Source organism: Rhipicephalus sanguineus, chromosome 7 (assembly GCF_013339695.2).
Source record: "Rhipicephalus sanguineus isolate Rsan-2018 chromosome 7, BIME_Rsan_1.4, whole genome shotgun sequence".
Classification (NCBI taxonomy): Eukaryota; Metazoa; Arthropoda; class Arachnida; order Ixodida; family Ixodidae; genus Rhipicephalus; species Rhipicephalus sanguineus.
In genome coordinates this window covers 84,558,128-84,579,692 of record NC_051182.1, presented here as the reverse complement: position 1 = coordinate 84,579,692, position 21,565 = coordinate 84,558,128, and the positions used below count along the sequence as shown (strand labels likewise).

General features: G+C 47.6%; 1 protein-coding gene across 1 annotated transcript in view; it reads left to right on the top strand.

The window, feature by feature from the left end:
• LOC119399576 (neuron navigator 2-like) overlaps positions 1-21,565 on the top strand; it is a 297,894-nt gene that overhangs the window by 120,695 nt on the left and 155,634 nt on the right. Inside the window, 6 exon segments of the mRNA XM_037666382.2 lie at positions 6,224-7,331; positions 10,678-10,812; positions 13,861-14,109; positions 15,206-15,478; positions 16,894-17,023; positions 19,101-19,153. Of these exon segments, the coding sequence (XP_037522310.2) occupies positions 6,224-7,331; positions 10,678-10,812; positions 13,861-14,109; positions 15,206-15,478; positions 16,894-17,023; positions 19,101-19,153 (1,948 nt within the window).

Genomic DNA, 21,565 nt, shown 5'->3' with positions numbered 1-21,565 from the left:
GTGGCGCCGTCGGAGCGCTGCTTGTCATGGCTTCAAAACACTGCGCTCCCGTGCCGCGCCGCGAGGAGCCGCTGGAGATGGCGGGCGCGCGTTACGAAGGATTGCAGCGCTCCGCCGGATCCGCCGAGAACCACAGACTGGACGGCTGTCCACACTGTACGCAGTCACCATGTATCACGAACACTCTCGCCATTGCTGTCAACCTCACCGCCAGCGGCCACGCGATCCGAGTATCGCGTTTCAACACCGGGCACCGTACAGTCGTGAGTAATGTAAGAGGGAACGCTGAAATTACCTTTCGAAGGTCGTCTCGGCTAAACGGAGTATGTAAGCGCAGAAGTCCCTAACAGTAAACGCTCGTGCGGAAAGGCATGAGTTGCAGTTCGACACGTTACATTCATATCGGCAACATTACCAGTAATGGTTCATCAAACACGAATTCGGTGTTCCCGCTCATATTGTTCACGACTTTACTTTCCTATACTCCCATTTTTTTTTTTCGCTCTCCACCTCCTGTCATCATATTTGAAGACAGAACAATCCGAATCTCGTGCAATAAGCTTGACCACAAGCACGAGACACAATGCGCAGCGGCGCAATTCTTTCTCTTATCTCGACGGCCACTTGTTCCGTGCCAAAGCAGCCCAGACGTATATCGCGACTCAGCGCGTCGTCTTACCGATAAGCAAATTTCCTCAAATAAGCGCTCGGCAGATACCGATAGAGCTTGTATCGAATTGTCGAAGGTCCCCGCACACATCTAGGTGCGTAGATAAAGCCTACCAATCTTTCGTTTCGCTTACGCAAGCGCCACGTATCCTCTATAACTTGTTGCAAGAGCGCTGCCGCGAGCCTACGCGATAGATATCGGTCTCGCAGCCGTTCTATTTGAATTTCTATTTACCCAATTCGCGAATCTGACACTGTTCAATGTGTTTCGTGTCGTTTGTTTAGCAGCGGACGCATCTACGCCTGCGCAGCTGTTGTGGCAGATAAAAATGATACGCTCGTTCATCTGTCGTCGCAGCACAGTTTCGTACACTTGTGGTGTGCCCCATTATTTATCACTACAGCCAAGACATGGAAGGGGCATATCTCAGTGGGCCGCGTTAGAGATTACCGCCAGGTGTAGGTGGATGTGTGGAGGCATCGGCCGTACGTATAGGAAACTTCAGTGCATGGCGGAATTGTACGCAACGAAGCGCATATAGTATTGTGATGCCTCCTCCTCCGCGTCCAGCGTATTCAGACAGTGCACGCATTTGAGGAGATAACCGTGGTAGTTTCGGCTCTCGACGAAGCCTAAAAAGCGCCGCATGACATGCGTGCCGATTGCGGGAATGTGTTCCCACCACTGCGTGTCCTTGCGCCCGGTGAGTATATCTGATGTAATGTCCGGCTGTTGTGTCTTGCTTTCACTCTTGCTGTGCAACGCGATGCGGTCTTAATAATGTCGTATTATTATAGGCATACGTCGCGCTTCATACGTTCTGCGATCATGGGAATCACGAATAGAGCAAGAAATTGCCATGGATTTGTTACAAAAGAAAATAAACATTTATTCCTGTTTTCGTGTTCTTCGTGTTTACTGTAGCTCGCGTTGCATGTTTCATTAGCGCGGTTTAATTTTTTGCATCCGTGGCTTTTTTATAATTTAATTTTTTTTTATTTATTGCGTAGTGCAGTCCGAGACTTCGTCCAACGGGGACAGGTATTACACGCGTGCATCATGACATCGCTAACTTGTGAAGCTTGGCCCTACTGGCGAATAATGGACTACAGAGACTACGCGATGCGGAAACCAACTACAGTTACAAAAAGTAGACGACATAAAGTACTCCAGCGGTCTTGCAGTATATCGCAAAGCATCCAGATCATACAAAAAGGAGCGAAAGCAACCATTAAATCAGGGAAATTGCCTGTTTTTCCGATCTTTCTCTTTTTTTTTTCTTTTTCATACCTCTGTTGCCATTTTTGAAATGCTGCTCCTTGAACGCCTGCCTGGCGCGTGTTTTCGCCAACGGTGACAGCGTGCCCTAAAAGGAGAGCTTCCCCTTCTGACAGCCCTATCCGTGGAATGCATTTTCAACGTTCGCTTCCGCCCGGTGAAGCCCACTGAACGCTCTCATAAATTTCCCCTCTGGCCACACAAGGACACTCTCTTTTCCGGCGCATAAACCGCGCGTTATGCAAAGTGTAACGGCGATGTCACGTGATAAAATAGCGCGCCGTTTCACGAACGACGACTCGCTCGCTTCTAGCTGCTGTATTCGTCGAGCCGCACTTTTCTTGTCATGGCCGTATATTCATGACCGCACACAGTTCGCCACTTACCTCGCTACGAAGCCAGCCTCTTCTTCCGTGCTCTTGAATCCCGTACCCCGTTTTCACATTTGCCTTTCGTCCTGTCGCGCAGCTGCGTTTAGGAACCGCAATATACAAAGGTGGGACTCAAACGAAGGAGCGCGGGCTGCACGGAACTCGTACGTTTTTCAGAACACACCCAACACGAGTACTATACTTCCGTGCTATAGAGTTCCGTCTCATGCGCGTAACGTAAGTTCCGTGCATCATTAGGATACTTACGTCGTCAAGTTCCGTCTGAGCGAAAATGGGGTTATAGGAATGCAATATTCCTCAATTCGCTTGTGTTCCGTTAGAGAATTCAATATTCGACCCCGACCCCTCTATACCTTTAGTGTGCATTTATATGTGTGCGTGTTACGTGCATATACAAACCGAAAGTTTCCGGGTTGTGATCGGGGGGAAGAGGGCTGTTGAACTCCTCCTCTCCACCCCTCCCCCCCCCCCCCCACTCACCCCAGCCTCACCTCCCTCTACGTCTGTGATTAACCGGTAAGCACCCCACTAATTTTCAAACATATTTCGTACACAGGTGCGGTGCGTTTAGTCTACCGACATCTTTATATGCAACACTTCGTAGTTCTGTCGGGAATAAGCCATAACTACAAGCCACTGTATTTTGATATTGAAGAAACGCAGGCATATGCGATTTTTCGTGATGGTGATCTTCACTGGGATCCCCTTTGAAAATGGGCTGCGACACGTAGTCACCTCGAGTTACTGTAGTATCATATACAGTAACTCTAAATCAACCTAGCCGTTCGCGCCATCTGTGGACTGATGTACCGAACAGTGCAACACCCCATCACTTCCCCACTTAGTATGAAGATCACTGTAGCTCAGTTTGGAATGTCGCTTTGAATTAATTCTGCTTTATACAGACGCAAACTCTATACGACCATTCTGTCGACTAAAGTGCCACGCTAAATAAGAACCAACGTGCGATATTTGATAGGAAACTTGGCACCGTTTTTGACGCAATAGACATGCGTACAGATCAGCTTTATTAACGCAACGCACGTCGTTACTGACGTCTTCTAAATGGGTGTCGAAAGCTGTTTGACCGCGGGTGACCTTTTGACCTCCGCTCTTTTCCTCTAATTTATCAGTCGCAGCACGCTCCCATTAAAGCAGGAAAAGTGACCCCTCGTTCATTGTTAACCATGTTTGATGTTTTATTAAGGCCGCTTTTTCATGGTGACAGTTCTGTCACCATGGTTCAGGCATCGGGTAAAAAATCGAAACAACAACAACAACAACAAAGAGTTGAAGACGGGAAAGGAACACATAGAATGACGATAGGCTTGAGCGATCCTAAAAAAACAATCTTCCAAAGTGTTTACATGTCATTATATATTTGACCTATTTTTATTTATTTTTTCCATACGTGCGTTCTCGCTGTTGCTCTTGCCGTCTCTTTGGCTCAAAATTTATGACACCGTTGTTGATCGCTTTTCGCTGCAGCCTTTCCTATGAATTGTGTAGCAGCGATGCGTGACAACAACAGCAAAAAAAAAAAAGAAAATAATAATAAATAAATAATAATAAATATAAAATAAAATAAAATATTGCATCGTGATTTTTCCGCCGTGACATGATTATCATTTTTCTTGCGCTCTGCTCGCTCTGCGGATGGACAGGTCATAGATCTTACGCCAACTCAGCCCTTTCCTCCCATACTTTCATTCTTTAGTATTACTTTTTTTTTCTGGCGCGAGGAAAAAATGGAGCGCATATTTTTTTTTTTTTTGGAGGGGAGCCATTATGACACCCTAGACTTATCGGGGGCCATTTTTCAAAATAACTTCATCAAACTTTTGAAAGTTGAATATCGGTGCCCTATATTATTATAGTCTGCCGAGAGAACAGCCGTTGTTGATAGTAATCCCATATCACAAAAACAAAAGCGCTCGCATAGCGAATGTGTTAAAGGCAGTGCGTTAGGCTAAGGCCTTCGCTGCAAATGATCTCGGTGGCAGGTTTCTTTTTTTTTTTTTTCATAAACCAGTAAACCGATAACTGTCAAGGTTTTCTTTACACGGCAGCGAACTGCGCCAGAACGGTCTTCAGATAAACTCCACTGGTTTAAGGTTAACAGTTTCATAGTGATCTCGGTTAGGTAACTATGCCTGTTTCTTTGTATTTTTTTTCTATTGGTTTGTATTAAAATGTATTCCGTAAATTTCCTGACGGACGCTTATAATCGCACAAGTTTATTGTTGCTGCATACTGTTCTTTTGTACTGGCTGCGGAATAATATTTCAAAAAAAAAATACTCTATATTGCCACAACGGTCTAATAACAGGTCATATACAGAAGCAAGATGGTAAGTTGGGCGAGCTGATTTATGCTCATTATTGGTGAAACAGCGCGTAACTGAACGAAGGATGTGAAGAGGAGTACAGCCCTACCACGGTGGTCTAGTGGTTACGGCGCTCGACTGCTGACACGAAGGTCGCGGAATCGAATCCCGGCCGCGGCGTCTGCATTTTCGATGGAGGCGAAAATGTTTGAGGCCCGTGTACTTAGACTTAGGTGCACTTTAAAGGACCCCCAGGTGATCGAAATTTCCGGATCCCTCCACTACGGAGTCCCTCCAAATCACATCGTGGTTTTGGGACGTTAAACCCCAGATATTATTATGAGAAGAGGAGTACACATGTCAGCGCGTATCCCGTGCACTCCTTTTTCGTCCTTCGTTTAGTTACGCGCTGTTTCACCGATAAGAACAGCAGGTGATCTTACCGTCCTTTAATAATTAACTCAACGACACTTGGCTCTGTCTATGGCAATAGCTGATGAATCTGCGACGCTTCATGTGATGTCATATGTGTTCCTGTTTATTATAAGTCCTAGTGGTCACAGCAGTATTACGCACGCATCTGAAAGGGCACCTCATTAAGTACACAAATGGCGATGTTTGTTTGGGCAGTTATTGAACGAATGATGACTTGCCTGCTGAATAGATTGATTGATAAACAAGTCAATCGGCCGATAGTTTCAATATTCATTCATTTATAATGCCGTATTCCGACGCCAAGATCATGTGATTCTATAGGTGAGTCTAGATGGGTGATCAGAAAAAAAGGTTAAAAGCAACTGCTTCCAGCTGCATGGCTTAACTTTTCTGACCGACCACGTGATATGGGCTCTCACACTTGGGACTCGAATTAAACCGCATTGTGTGGAACACTATATCCTCAAACTATTATCGTATGACCTTTCATCTAGCCACTTCCGTTCCTTTTTACAGTTCCCTTCACATTTTCATATTCTGCTTCCACTCCATTCTTCCTAAACAGCCGACAGGCGTGTAATGCCTCTCGACGGCAATCGCCAGCCTGCTGCCTCCCTATTTCCCTCTCTCTTTTTTTCTACACCCCTCATTTTGCAACTTACCTTTCCCGTCCTCCCAGCGTAGCTAGTGTACTGAATTATACGCTTTTCTGATTGTCTTCCCTGTGTTTTTAATTATTTATTTATATATGCAAAACATGGAAAGGTACGCTACGTTAGGGCCGTCATCATGATATTAATATTGCAAAAACAGGCAAAAGCAAGGCAAACAAGAAAGAATAAAAGGATAAGAAAATTTAAAAAATTATCAGAAGTACCATGTGCACATGCAATCTCTTGCGTATAAAGAGCACCTCTATAGACTTCACCCTATGTGTGTCTGCGTGTCTGCGTGTTCCGTACGAAATAACAACAATATCTTCAAGTATAAATATTGCCATGCCAGCTTCTTGTTTTATTTTGATCTATTCAAGTTTTATTTTGATGTATTCGGGCTTTTAGTGCCCACGTGTTTGTAGCGAATGATAGGTATTCTAAACGTAATCCTTTCCATTCTCCGCAGCTTCGACGACAGCAGCTCCATCAGCAGCGGCTTGAGTGACACCTTCGCCGAGCTGAGCACCAACGACAACCTGACCGACTCGTCGCTCAGCTCGGACCCGTACGGATGTCTCAAGCGGCGTCCCCACCACCCGGGCATGGCGCCTTCGGGCACGTCCTCGGGAGCCTGCAACAAGGGCGTGCCGGACAAGTCCGGCCGAAAGTCGTCCGATCACCACTCCTCCGCATCCGCTTCCGCCGTGGTAGGTGGCGGCGGGATGCTGCCCACGTCCATCCGTAGCAGGAACGCCAACGTCAAGAAGACGGACAGTTCCATGCAGACGGACTCGAGCGCCCTCATGCAGCAGGGCGCGGTGCCGCCTCACCTCCAGTCGTCGGCCAACTGGAAGAAGTACATCCAGCAGCAGGACTTGCAGCACCAGCAGTCCAAGACCAACTCCACGGAGTCGCTCAAGTCCAAGGAGAGCAAGAGGAGCGGCGGCCAGTCGTCGGGCAAGTCCGGCGGCAAGACGGCGGCGGACAGCAACCGCCACGAAGTGGTCCACTCCAAGGCAGGAGGCAAGTCCAGGACCGGTTCGTCTTCCTCCGGAAGTGGTGAAACCAAGCTGAGATCGTATTCCGCCGACACGGCCATGATCGGAAGCGACCTGGCATTGGACAAGGTGCGCGGTTCCTCCGCCGGCATGGGGGCGCCCGTCAGGTCTTCCGGCATAGAGTACGCCTCCACGGCGGTAGTGGTGACGAACCGGAAGCTTCCGGGACGTCCGCCCAATGTGTCCGGCTCGGGACCTCCTTCCGCTTGCATGATGGGGCCCGGGAAGCGTCCCTCCAGCACGGCGTCTTCCGGAAGCGGTCGCAGCGGCGGTAGTTGCCAGGGTAAGAAGGAGGGCTCGGCGGAACTGGATCAGCAGTGCCGGACGTCGAGCCTGACGAGGACGGGCGAACTTCCGCGCGGAAGTAGCCGCTCCTCGCTCGAGCGCAAGGTCAAGGTGTCCGGAAGCACGCAGACGGGGCCCGGCGTCAACGACATGTTCGTGTCGGCCCACTCGGACTCGGAGTACTGTTCCCTGGGCAGGTCGTCGGGAAAGCGCGCAAAGCAGTACATTCAGGCAAGCACCTTCACATTCCTCCATTTAGTCATCGATACATTCAATCATGCAGTCAGTCAGTCTGTTATTGATTTGTGAGTGAGTGAGTGAGTGAGTGAGTGAGTGAGTGAGTGAGTGAGTGAGTGAGTGAGTGAGTGAGTGAGTGAGTGAGTGAGTGAGTGAGTGAGTGAGTGAGTGAGTGAGTGAGTGAGTGAGTGAGTGAGTGAGTGAGTGAGTGACATAAATGGTATATATGCTTGCAAAGTTCAAAGACTTAAAATTAGCTTCAGGCTGTTTCCCACCCTGTGCGAGTAAAACTTATGGGCTTGATATAAAGTATACTCTCGTTTTGTCTGCTAAAACCGCTATTGATTGATTGATTGATTGATTGATTGATTGATTGATTGATTGATTGATTGATTGATCTAGTTAAGAGGCGTGGAACTTTCCAAATAATTTTGAGCGTCTGGAGTTTTTCGACGTGCACATAAATTTAAGAACGCGAAAGTTGATGCAGTTCGCTCCCGACGCAATGCGGTAACCGTGGGTGAACTTATAAAAAATAAAAATGAAAAAAAAAAAATAAAGCGAAACCGCTGTTCAGTGCGAAGTGATGTATTTTCGCTATAAACGAAGTTAAGCAGTGTAAACATGGACACATGAGAAGGGAATTAACAGTACGAAAGTTGAATATTAATGAAGAGGTGGCACAATGGGGGAAAACGAAGGCATGCGCAAGTTATCTGCCGGTGCACAGAAGAAATGTCAAGCTTAAACAGTTATCTCTAGGTAATCTAAGCGCCCCCCCCCCTCCCGGTTGTCGAGTCCAAAAGACAACATGCTTCACAACGGATAAAAAAATCACAGCATATCCACGGAGTGAATGATGATGAGTGGGCGAAGCTGCGGAGGTTCATCGGTAAACCGTGAATCTTCCGTGAATTCTGCCCAGTAAATCATCACCGACGTGAGATCGGGCGCGTTTATACTAAAGGTTCGATGAGTTATGACGACTTGCAGCTCACTTTAATTTTACATGTACGCTGTGAATTTTCATTGTTTAGAAAACCATTGCTTTAGAAAACATCTGGCGTCTTTCGTTAAGCAGCTGGCGTCTGTTCGTTTTGCTTTAGAAACATCTGGCGTTCTTTCGTTTTGCTTTTACAAAACATCTGGCGTCTTTCGTTGGTTTATTTCATCAATCAACGGCGTTTTGAACAAAATTTTTATTGTTTAATCACGCACAGGAGAAATCTCACCAGGCACTACCTTGGAAATAAACAATGGCTGCTAATGGGAATGAGAGACAGAAGAAGTTGGCTTTTAGCTAACACTTACACTTCTACTTCTACTAACGTTTCCTACTGGAACATGCCAATGGCTGCTAATGGGGAATGAGAGACATAAGAATTCGGCTTTTAGTTAACGCGCACGCTGCGAATTTTTTATTGTTCAACAACGCACAGGAAAAATCTCCCACCGGCACCACCTTGGAGGTCAAAGCGTAAGACTGGTTACGCACTACAACTACTACTACGACTACGAGGGACGAACGGGTGCCGCCTTAAGGAGCTTCGCCCCTAAAAAATGAAAATGAAGCGACGGTATGCTTCTTAAAATGGCCTGCTTTTGATCGTTCGCTTTCCGGGAGTAAAGGAAGGAACGAATAGGAGGGATAGGAAAGGCAGGGATGTTAACCAGTCTAGAAGCACAGGTATGCTACCCTACACTGGGGGAAGGGATGGGGGAGATATAAAGATAGAGAGAGAGAAGGAGAGCACGCACGCACAACAAGTCACACACATCTCACGGTCATGCTAACGTCGTTAGTCTATAACAGCCGGTGCAAGTCTGATGCGTTCAAGAAGTTGAGCACTGCCTTCGTCGCCTTCACCGGCGATGAACTCTCAGGACGACATTCCAGAATGGTTTCTGCCGTCATCGGTCTGGGATCTATGCGAGCAAGAGCGACTGCGAGGGATTTTCTCTGCGCATTGTAGCGAGGAGAGTCGCAGAAGATGTGCTGTAGTGTCTCCTCGCTACCGCAGTTTTCACAAAACGGGTTGTCTGCCATTTCGATTCGAAACGAGAGTGACTTTGTGAAAGCCACTCTTAGCCATAAACGGCAAAGCAGAGTGGTATCATTTCGGCGTAGTCCCGTATGTGTCTGAAGACGTCGAGTGGTCGGGTAGTGGCGGTGGTGGTTGTGCAGTCTGCTTGCTGTATAACAAGTGGAGGAAGTCATTTCTTGTGCGGCCATTCGAAGTTGGCTAGCAGCATCGGTCCTTGATAGGGGTATTGTCTCGAGCCTGCCGACAATGCTGCCCGATCACCTCTTCAAGGTGACAGGTTCCGGGAGTAAAGATAGGAAGTCCAGATAGGAAGTAAACAGTTCATGGAATGCCACATCAGGGGACTTCGGCCGCCATTGTCGTCAAAAAAAACCTACATGGTCACAACCCTTCTCTTTCAACAATGACGGATTAGGCCCACCTGAGTAAAAGTACGCGGCTAAACTTGCGCTCCCCTCTTAGGTGATTAAGAGGGGCGCCCCCGCTCCCCCCACCCCCCCTACGTGCGCCTACTTTCGTCGTAATACATGGCAGTGCTTAGAAACACGACTGCAATTCGAGTACCTAAATGGATACAGCCGTGATCGAGAGACTCCTGAAGTGATCCATCTCCGTGAAAACTTGCTGTGCAGAGCGATCGCTTTTGCATTCTGAGCTACCAACACGCCCTCGCTACGCGATAAATTCGCGAGAAGCCGACTTCATCTGGCCAAACGACATTGATATTCAATGAGTGACAATAAATAAGGGAATCGATGGGCTCTGTTGTTAGTTGCAGCGACGATATTGGCAATAGGACTAGGCAATGAAACAAGGAAAAGTATTAGCAGCTCTGGGCCATTATTTTGAAAGATGGCAACAACTGGCGAACAGTACTTATGTGTCGCCTCTTACAAGATCAATAAAGAGATGATGACTTTCTGTTGACTTTCTCTTGCGTTGCATTCCAAAGCATGTCCGTTGAAAAGAAATGTAGAATCATGCTTTATTTTTGTGCGGGCATTTTGTGGCACAGCTTTCTTTTTCGTTGTTCTTGTTGTTTTTGCACGGTAAAATCGTCAGCGCGTCGTAACTGTTCTGGAATTGGTCACTACAGCAGTTTTCATGTAAAGACTCGTGTTTTGATGCGTTGAACACTGACACATATTGTTGTTTGTTTGTTTGTTTGTTTGTTTGTTTGTTTGTTTGTTTGTTTGTTTGTTTGTTTGTTTGTTTGTTTGTTTGTTTGTTTGTTTGTTTGTTTCACTGATTTTCACTGGCGTGCATATCGTGATTTGATCTTACTTCTTGCGCAGACCGCCTTTGGTCCCACTGGTTCACCCGCCCTGGGCACCATGCGCGAGCGCATCTACGGGACGAGGACGCTACTCAATGGGTCGCCGCCTTCGTACGCCTCCAATTCCGATTACGTTCTCCTCTCTGGATTCCAGGCAAGCCACTGCTACGGCTTTATGCTGCTACGGCATAATAGATATTCTTTTAAAGGGACACCTAAGAGCAAAACGATTGTTCTCATATCAGTAAAGTACTCTTTAACGATACCAAAAACACCACGCTGGCTGCGAGAAGACGCTTAGTAAGCGGGAAAAAGCGAAAAACCAAAATGTGGGTGGCGACGCCACATGTTTTGACGGCGCCGACTAGGGACTACGTATAGTTCCCAATCGGTAAAAATGAATTAGATTGTCCTCTGAGGGGGCCATAGACTTAACGTACCAAGTTTGGGGTAATTTTGTTGAGCCAATGGCGCCAAAGTACGATAAGTACACTTTGAAATCCGTGACGTCACGCGGGCAGATTTCGGCGCTAAATTTAAAAATGAAACTTTGAACTTGATTTTCTCCTTTATTAATAAACCTATGATGGATAAATTAACGACATTAGAGTTCTCAGAGCACAATTTATTGATTTAAACCACCGATTCATTGTTTCTCTTTAGTGTCCCTTTAAAGTGTACCGTTCTTTAGCTACGCCTTCGGGTTTCTTTCGTTGCTACTAGTGATTATTATTTGTGTGTGTGTGTGTGTGTGTGTGTGTGTGTGTGTGTGTGTGTGTGTGTGTGTGTGTGTGTGTGTGTGTGTGTGTGTGTGTGTGTGTGTGTGTGTGTGTGTGTGTGTGTGTGTGTGTGAGAGAGAGAAAGAGAGAACGGGCGGTTTCGCCTTGATGCCTTGCGCTCTCTCTCTCTCTCTCTCATGTACAACGATGGCGCGAGAAGTATAAAGTTGTATTTTTACGGCAGATGGTGTCATGGTGCCTCCGCTTGTTCAGTGTAGTTGTACTCACTCTTTGTAACGGTTGTCGAAGATGTCGTCTGTGCCTCCAAGATGTGTAGCTCCACATTGATCTGCTGTGACAAGTTACACTTAATGTTTAAACTGGTCCTTGCTGCCATATCTAAAGCATCTCATCAGAAGCCTCATTTGTTTAAGAGAACAGACTTTTTGGCTAGTTGGTTTTTAACATTCGATGAAGCCATAGCGCTGAAAACACAGGGACCAAGGAAGAGGACACGACGTGTGCTACTCACAACTGAATTTTTATTTGTGAAGCGTGCTGTACTTACACCAAAGATGAGCATAGCAAGAACTGTATCAAAAGTGCAAGCCAGCACCATCCAGATATGCGATTTCCTTTGCGCTCAGAGTAATCGAAGGAGCGCTGACACAGTTGGCACCTTCTTTTGCAATCAAACTGGCCTCGATTATCGCTCGTGTATTCTTATCAAAATTCCTATACAAAACTACACATTCATTCAACAGAGGTATACAACCGCAGTCGTTGTAGTGCACTGACACGTGCCCATCGTGGTTTATCTAACAACTCAAATCAAGATTAAAAAAAAAAAAACGGGTACGTAGCCATGCCGCCGATTACATCCCTGTTTTTCTTGTCTATTTGTATACGTGTTTTGAGAGAAATAATATTGATAAGGAGACAAGATTGCACAACAGCACAACTGCACGAACTGTGGAACACACGGGGCCAGTGTTGCGGAATGGGCGCCTCCATTACATTCCAATTCCATTCCGGGGAATTAGAACTTGCCGCAGTTACATTCCTTTCAATTCCTCGGAATGAAAAAAACTTGGCCCATTCCCACTCCGGGAATGGCCGGGCAGTTCAATTATTCCATTCCTGTAATTCCTCAACATAGGAAAGGCGTCCTGACAGTTTTATCGAGTTAAGAATGTACACACCATATGCCGCCGCCGTAGTTCCGCACGACGGATACCAACGGCATAGAGCCACGATTACGCAAAGGATAGAGACAAACTTCGGAGCAACACAGTCTATATAAGGACAGAATTGTAGTAGGCGCGTTGCTTGTAAATGTACCGTGCTTGTAATCAGCCGAGCCATCTTAAAAATATTGGTTTATTCTTAAATTCGAGGCTCATAGACGAGATCATAGACGAAAGCGTGCTCTATTTTCGGGAAAAGACGTATTGCATTCCCATTCCATTCCATGCAAAAGGCGCTTAACTGCATTCTCATTCTATTCCTCCAAGTGTTGTCCCCATTCAATTTCGGGGTCACGAAAATGTGGAATGATTCCGTAGTCATTCCAATTCCCGAGTGGAAACTCCGCAACACTGCACGGGGCACATAATAATAATAATAATAATAATAATAATAATAATAATAATAATAATAATAATAATAATAATAATAATAATAATAATAATAATCAGCCTGACTGCGCCCACTCAGGGCAAAGGTCTCACCCATGTTTCGCCAATCAATCCGGTCCTGTTTCCAGATCCCTCCAGTACGGCGTCTCTCATAATCATATCGTGGTTTTGGGCCGTAAAGCCCTAGCAATTATTATTAGTAGTATTATTGTTCCCGGTTCTGTGCTTGCTGTGGCCGTGTTATCCCGCAAACTTCTTAATTTCATCTGCCCAGCTAATTTTCTGCTTCCCCCTCGCGCGCTGGCCTTCTCTTGGAATCCAGTCGGTTACTCTTAATGACCAGCGGTTACTTCGCCCTGTCCATGCCCTGCCCATGCCCATTTCTTCATCTTGATTTCGACTAAGATGTCCTTAGCACTTGTTTTTTCCCTCAACCAATCTGCTCTCTTCTTGTCCCACAAGGCTACACCTGTCATTCAAGATCTCCGTGGTTCGAATCCCGGGGCCGTGCAACTCCACATCGGATTAAAAAATGATCCGCGTGTTGATGGAATTGCATAAATAGGCCTGGAGTGCGGCGTCATACCTCTGACCACAGCCGGTAATGCATTCCATCACCAGACAAGGACGGGTCACCCTCGTGCAATACTTGGCCACTGCCTCCCACATGCATACACCAATCAACAGGACACGGCGCCGACTATCAGCTCGGAGTTGATAGTCAGCGTGATGTCATGTGTGTTTTCCTGTCCCGTAGATTGCACTGTTCTGCGCTAATGTTCGTGAACCAATAGCCCACACAATAACCCTTATGACAAGCCGTTCAACCTTCTCATTATTACGCAGCACGGTACGGCCCCACTTCGAGATCGACCGCGGCTGTCGGTGCCCTCGGCCAAGGGCTCGGAGAGCGACAACTACATGACGCTTGACCACTCCAGCCCGTACGCGTGGCTACGGCACAGCCCGACCTCGGGCTCGGCGTCCGTCGCCTCGGCACCCGTGGGCCGGAGTCCGTTCGCAGCGGGCGCGGGAATCGCCGAGGCCGACAGCATGGAGTCCCTGTCTTCCACGGCGTCCAGCGCTCACGGACAGGTGAGGGGTAGCTGAAGCGCGAAACATCAAATTGGTTTATAGTAATGCATGTTCCCTATACAGACCAGACTAGCTCGAAGGTTCGCCACCTTGCACGCACACCCAAAAAATGTACACTGTCATCCTTCATGAAAGGGAACACGCCAGCGCGTGGCCTGTGCTCTGCAGCGGCTGCCTACAGAACAATCAACCGACAGCTGAAGAAACATGTCCGCTTTTGGCGTCATCTACTGGGAAACAAAATAACGAGTCATGGCCGTTGGATAAGCGCTGCTTGATTACACTCCGGCTCCGCTCTCGCAAAGGGCGATGCCGCCAAAAGCGGACGTGCTATTTTTAGTTCTTGGTTGATGGCGCTATAGGCAGCCGCCGCACAGCGCAGGATACGCGCTCGCGTGTTCCCTTTCATAAAGCACGAGAGTGTACATGCACAGAACATGTTTTATCATCACGACTGAGCAATATATTAACGCTTCGTTTTGTATCATACAGAACACGCGTTCACTCAATGAATATTAAGCAAGTCAAAGCTGTGGAGAACAAGTTAAAAAAGAAACGTAGACTGTACGCGTTTATCCCTTCATCAAGCTAGTTATATAGATTGTACTATACTGTGCGATGAGCTGTTTCTTATCACTGGAGGGGCTTTCAAATTCCCTATCTTTTCCTTGACCTTTCGTTAAGACAGTGCCGACCTTGGGCTCTTCCAACCACTTTATGTAACATGCTATGATCATGCCCGATAAGGATAATTTCTGACCGAATTAGACTACCGTGTTTACAGGCATACTGCTACAATTGCTTTATGTTGGCTATATGATCGATACTGTTGGCTATTTTCGGCTGTTCGCTATTGTAACCGCAACGTTGTCTTCATTCGAACCCAATGCAGTGATCGCAGTGTCCACCAAATTATTATTTATTGCCGCCATCGCTGCACTCGCGACCTTGGACACTCTGCTATATGCAAGTCCAGCCAGACGAAGTGCGCAGCTTGAACTAACCCCCTCCTTCTCTGCGTTTCCTCCTCCCCCGTGTCCTAACACCACCCACGCACCAATATCCTATCCCCCAAACCCCGGTGACCCGAGTGTAGTGGTCGTCTGTGATGTTATCCCCCGGCGGCGGGACGCCCGACATGTCCGGCCGGCGTCGCCGTCGCGCCGCCGACGTCATCGTGTCCGGTACCGCCACCTGTCCCGGCCGCATAGGCCGCTCCCTGGGCTCCTCTAGGTCGGTCAGCAGCAGCGCCCCGCAGACCCCGCCCGAAGAGGACGACGACGACTACGGCGGTTGCTGCCCCAGTCCCGCCCCGGAATCCCCCGCAGCCCGAACCCCCTCCTGCCCCCCGTCGCCCCTGGGGCGACAGGTATACACGCACGGTTGTCATGCCTATCCACCTCCTTCGCTTTGCACGATGTCCCCTTTGTTTTTTCCTGCCCACTTGCTCCTCCCTCACCGCAGGGTAGCAAACCAGCTGCAACCTTTCTAGCTTCCTTCCCTTTCCTTCGCATTCTCTCTCTCTCTCTCCGCACGAAACCTTCTCGTTAGTTCCTCTTCCCTGCCTCAACAGCGAAGAAGCATGCTAAACAAGCCTGAACGCCGACGTTGCGTCGCTATGCTACGATCACTAACACCAATTAACGAAAAAAGAGTTGGACTAGTTGGTGCTGATGCATTTGCTGTGACATAGTTACTAGCGCGAAAAAAAAAAGAAAAACCCAACGGAAGAAAGGGTTGAGTCAGGAGAGAGCGCACTATCTTGTCCCAACTTTTTGTTCGCCGGGGTTTTTTATTAGAGAGTTTGAGAATTGGGGACCCAAAACGCTGGGCCCCCAAGCTGCATTGGGCAGCCTGCTCTTGCGTTCGGATGATCATCAGAGTTTGAGAATTGGGCCGAACGCAAGCTGCGTTGGGTCAAGTGCACGGAGCGCCACGCGTGACGAAATTTAAAATCATGCGAGACGCGAGCTATACTGCGCCGTGGCCCGCGCTGTGTTTGTGTCTTCTCGCTGGTGACCCAACACGCTTGGGGCCCCAGGCTAGTTTTCAATTTTTGCGTCTCGGGTCAACGCGATTGCAAGAGCCCAATTAAAAGTGGCTTGGGTTCTGCGCATGCGCCCTGGCGGCTCGCAAGCTTGGTCCCCAAGCTCCTTGGGGCCCCAGTTCTCAATCTCTCTATTAACTATGTCACAGCAGCCTCTCAGATCGTATGCGTACGCAAAACAGCTATTAGCATGTCCGTTATTCTGTTTACGTAGAAAGCTGCGGTGAAAGCCAAATGCTTTTTGCATCCCTCTCCGCATCCACACCTCACGTCGCTCCACCTCTTCCTATAAACTGGCTTTCCGTAGGCCACAGTGGGCAAATCTAGCAGGTCCAGTGGAAGTTCTTTAGTGCATAGTATCGCGTGTCAAGGCGTGCTTAATACGCATTCAAGGGAGCCTATGGACATGACAAGAAAAAATACGCCTTTACGCGCGACGCTTTTGGCCGTAGGCATGTTGTAGCATACGGCACTGGAGAGCTTTTAAGTTTTGCGTACCCAAAGCTAGAAGACGCTAACCGCCGGGCGAACAAGTGAATCCAAACCGGTATACTAAATAACGCTCGCAGGGCGCGGCGCTTTGGGTACGCAAACGGTTTTCGGGCTGCCCCGAGACGTAAGATCTGAAACTCTTTATTATCGCTAGCAATGGCTCCCGTGAGTAGTTTGCCACTGCTTAGCAGAGAGGGCGCTGTATTCACTCAAGCTTATTTCGTGGGCTTGAATCGTGAACGCAGGCTGCCTCGCGGTACATGTACCTGTCGTCGCCGCTGCACAGCGCCGCCTCCATGGGTACTCGCAACTCGATGAGCATGTCCCACTACGCGGGAGGCCTCGTCTCCAAGATGGCCAACAAGGACGACGACGGTGAGTGGCGTGCATTTACGCGAACGATTTTCCGCGCAGTACTCTCTACGAAGAGAAAAAGCGAAAAAAAAAAAGATTAGTTACCGAAGCAGTCACTTGATCTCACATTCTGCTGCTAAAGTTCTAGCGGTCACCTGTTATTACGTTTGTAATTAGTAACTAGCAACTAATTACATATTCAGGGGCACTGAGGTCAAGCTAGTTCTTCATAGCGCCATCTTCCATGCCGCACAGTTTCGTGCTGAAAATTACCTCATTACACGCTCCCTTGCATGCCCTGATTACAGTGCTCCCTAACGTTCCGCGTACAAACGATATGATTCCCTCGCGGCGGTTCATGACAGCGACGAATAAATAGGTCGCGCCTTATAAATCAAGGCGCGACCATTACAGAATTCCACTTGTGCGAACCACCTATGGAACTCAAATGCTAACATGTTTAATTCCACATCTTCTCAACAGACGCACACACGGGGGCCTATAAATTATACAGAAATCCAGCATTTAAATGAAGCAGAAATGTGCATTTAAACCTAGGAGTGTTAGGTTTAAACTCCTAGGTTTAAATGCACATATATACCCCATAAAGTGGACGGGAGGATGACCGCCGCCGTAGCTCAGTGGTAGAGCATCGGAAGCGTTATTCGAAGGTCGCAGGTTCGGTCCCTGCCGGCGGCAGGTTATCTTTTCGTCCACTTTACTTTCTTCACATTTATATGCTAATTACTACAGATAACACCTCCTATACTTTCGTTGGCATTATTGTCTGTTAGTTCTCATTAATATCAGTGCAGCAGTACAAAGACAGTACAGACGCAAGAGGTCAAGACAGGCGATTTTTTTTTTGCACTCCATACGCAAAGCCTTCTTTTATTCTGTTAAAATGTATCAACTTGCTTGTCTCTATATAATCAACTCACCGATGAAGAAGTTTCGGTAAAATGGGTATCTCGTTGTCCGCTCGGATGTCGCCTGTTGCAACTAAGTTTCACCTGTTTCGGTGAGAAAGTGCGTTTCAGTGACTGTTTTCAAGCGAAGCTCGTTACGAGTTACAGATTGCGGTGGCGGCGCCACAGTAGGCGATACACCCGGCGCCGGCGATTTGTACAGAAACGCAGCTTCCGAAGGTGCGTCCGTCACACGCATGCGTACTTGTATGCGCCGTTTTTCCAATTATTGATGCAGTCACGATCGTGGGCTAGTCGGCGATCAACCGTTTCTGATATGGCAATCTGATTCAGTTCACTTGTGATTTCAATCTGCCAGATTTCATCGTTGCCTGGATATTGTCAAGGGGTCGTGACGTAGACGAAGGCAGCAGTCTGCGTGTTCAAGATGAAACTCTTTATTTGACCGAACTTGTGGCCGGGAAACGGGAAAGTCAAAACTACAGCAGTACACACTGTACACTGGTAGCGGCGAGCAGAGCGTCGGCCGTCCATAAACTGAACCGCGGCAAGGCGTGTAGGCGTTTGTACATGCTGCATCGAACATTCGACCTTTATCGCTGGTGGCCGCATTAGTTCGAGTATGCGCTCAGCTGTAACCGTTTGCGCGCTCAAGTCTAACAGACGATCCTAAAGTAATCTCGAATGTTCACGGACAAACTGGCGCGGTTTCCGCAAGGCAGCAGCTACACGTGCAATGGGCACGTAACATAAAACATGGAAAGAAAGGAGCGTGTGTGGCAGTATGAAAGCATGACCGTCGTTGTTGCCTGTAGCATCTGAAGTGTTGCGTTGCTAACTACGTGGAGGAATTTTCAATTACCGGCGTGGAGGAATTGAACATTGAGGAGATGCTCTCGAAAGAAAGAAAGAAAGAAAGAAAGAAAGGAAGAAAGAAAGAAAGAAAGAAAGAAAGAAAGAAAGAAAGAAAGAAAGAAGCTTCGCTTGCTGCCCCCATTTTCCCGATAGGGGAATAACTCCCGATTTTTTTATTCACGGGCGTCTCCACATCCCACACAGTTCATTAACACGGCAGTAGTGTGAGCTATAGGTTACGCTCAATAACATAATGGACTAATGGTCACATTCTGTTTTTTTTTTTTTCTCTCTCTCTTTCATGTCACGTGCAGCCCACGGTTCGTCCCTGTCGCTGGTCTCCACAAACTCGTCGCTGTACTCAACGGTAAGTACGGTATATCGGCATTGTCATGACGCACGTAATGTCCTCTACAGTGGAGTTCAGTCGATACAATCTTCGCCTGTACCCGGAAATGAAACGCATACTTTGAAAAATCGTATCATCCGAAGTCATATCTCAGCAGTGTATGAACATAGGCGTACACTTGTTGACGAACTCAACACCAAATGTTCGCGTGGCATTTCGAGTCGGTGGTGGTGCAGTTGCTGTCTTCACACTCTCAGAATGGCAATTTCCCCGCACTGTTGCCGCAGAATCTGCGCTGCTGCCGGCTAGTAACATGGTTTTCATACATGGTTGGATTGTTATTTAGACTATAGTGCACGGCAATACAAACCTATGAGATTCGAAAATATCGGCAAAATACCAATACCGCAGTCGTATTAACCAATTTTCTTCTAAAAACGCGATCTCATTAGCCGCACGAAAATACATCGCTCCCACCGGGCGTGCGCCGGAAGATAGCAAGAAGCGCATTATCCCGAAAAACGGACTCTGCAAGGTGTTATGAGCGAGATTTCGCGGCATTTTCATAAGATATAGGGCTGTCAAGTGACAAAACGCAGTGTACTGTGCGTTCTTGTTCTGCGTGCTGTATCAGCATTGTGTCATAGCATAAGCGCGGTGTCTCACACGATTCTAGCCGCGGAGAAATGTCAATTCAGTAACTTTTGCGTGATTCATCGAAACGATATCACTTCTTTGAAAAGTAGTGCCTTTGTTTCCTGGAAACAAACGCACTCACTTCAAATAGCTTCCACACCACGAGGCATGGGCACTGACGCCCATATCACTCGACTGCATACGTTATAAGAGCTTCGTTTAATATATCAAGCGAAGCCTATGTGAGTTACAAATTTCGCTGGTGGCGGCGGCATAGTTCTCAGAAATGCCGCGGCGCCAGAAATGCGAGTGCACAGATACAACATTACGACAACCTTCAATATTTCTGTACTTAGATTTAGGTGCGCGTTAAAGAACACCGAATGATCGAAATTTGCGGAGCCCTCCACTACGGCGTCCCTCATAATCATATCGTGGTTTTGGGACGTTAAACCCAGACATTAAAAATAATAATTATAAAAAAATTATTCAATATTCCTACGCCACTAAAGTTGTCACAGCTTCTGCGGTAACTTGTTTCGGTGCAGAAATGAAATAACTCTGACATTCTCGGTCTTTAATTTAAATAATTGGTATAAGCACGCGAATGACCGAACGCTGTCGAGCTCCTATAAATGCACACATTTTCCTATTCGGTCGGGGGGTGCTGGGAGTGGAGAGTTTCCTTCTATAGAGTGGCAGAGGGTCCGTATTCTGAGAAAAGTGGTCTTCCTTTGTCCGCTCTATTTGCATGGCGACGCCCCCTGTGATCGACCGCACTCCTGAATCAAAGCGTGAGTCAGACGTCTTGCACCGGCCGGCGCTGAATCAATAAAACCCCTCGCCACGGCCGCTCTCTTCTTCAGCTTTGTCGCTACATTAGAAGACGGCTAATTATAAAGCGTTAAAGAGCGGGTAATCACTAGCACTTGGATATTAACGTCCATTCAATGTATTTATCGATGGCTCTCGATTGTATTATTCATTTTTGCACGAGTCTATATAGTCTTAAGAGGTTACGATGAAAAAAATTGGCCGCGTATCTGCGTGCTTCGCTGCAAATGTCGTCCAAAGACTATAGAAGAGGCGCTCCGTGAGATATGGACGCCATCTGGCAATACGTCGGGAAACATGAGTGCTGTGTTGCGTGCTGGTAGTCCCGGCGCAGCAGCAGGCGAAGACCGGCGGTGACCAACGCGACCGGCGGGGACGCCAGCCAGCCCGAACACGCGGTTTGGCGGGAAGTGCCGAAGCAGAAGGAACGTCCGCACTCAACGAGTGCTCTCTACACACTCTTTTATTTACACGTCGCCTGGGTAAAACAGGAATGCGAGAACGGCGCCCCATGGCATTCGTACAGTGCAATACAGAACCGAAACCGAAACACAACAATGAGCTTGTGCAGAGGGCACGGAGGAAGGCAAGTTTCAGCGCAGTCGCATTTTCAGCGCAGCTTAAGAAACTAGGGTCTTTAGAATTACGTATGTATGCATTTTCTATTAAAGGAACACACCACCTAATACTTACCTAGTGATGTTGCGCCTCAGATATGCGTAATGTTTGCTTTTTGATCGACAATGTATACACAAGTATGAACCTAGTCAGCCGTTCAAGATGGCTGGCCCTTGGGCAAGTGGTTCAACTTTGGCTGAGTGGCTGAATCGAGTGACGTGCCGACAAACAGAAAAACAGACAGACCAAAATTTCTCCGTTTAAGTATCCCAAGAAAGACTATCGTCTTTAAAACACATCTGCACTACATGCGAATGAGACTAAAGAAATAGGGGAGGAACG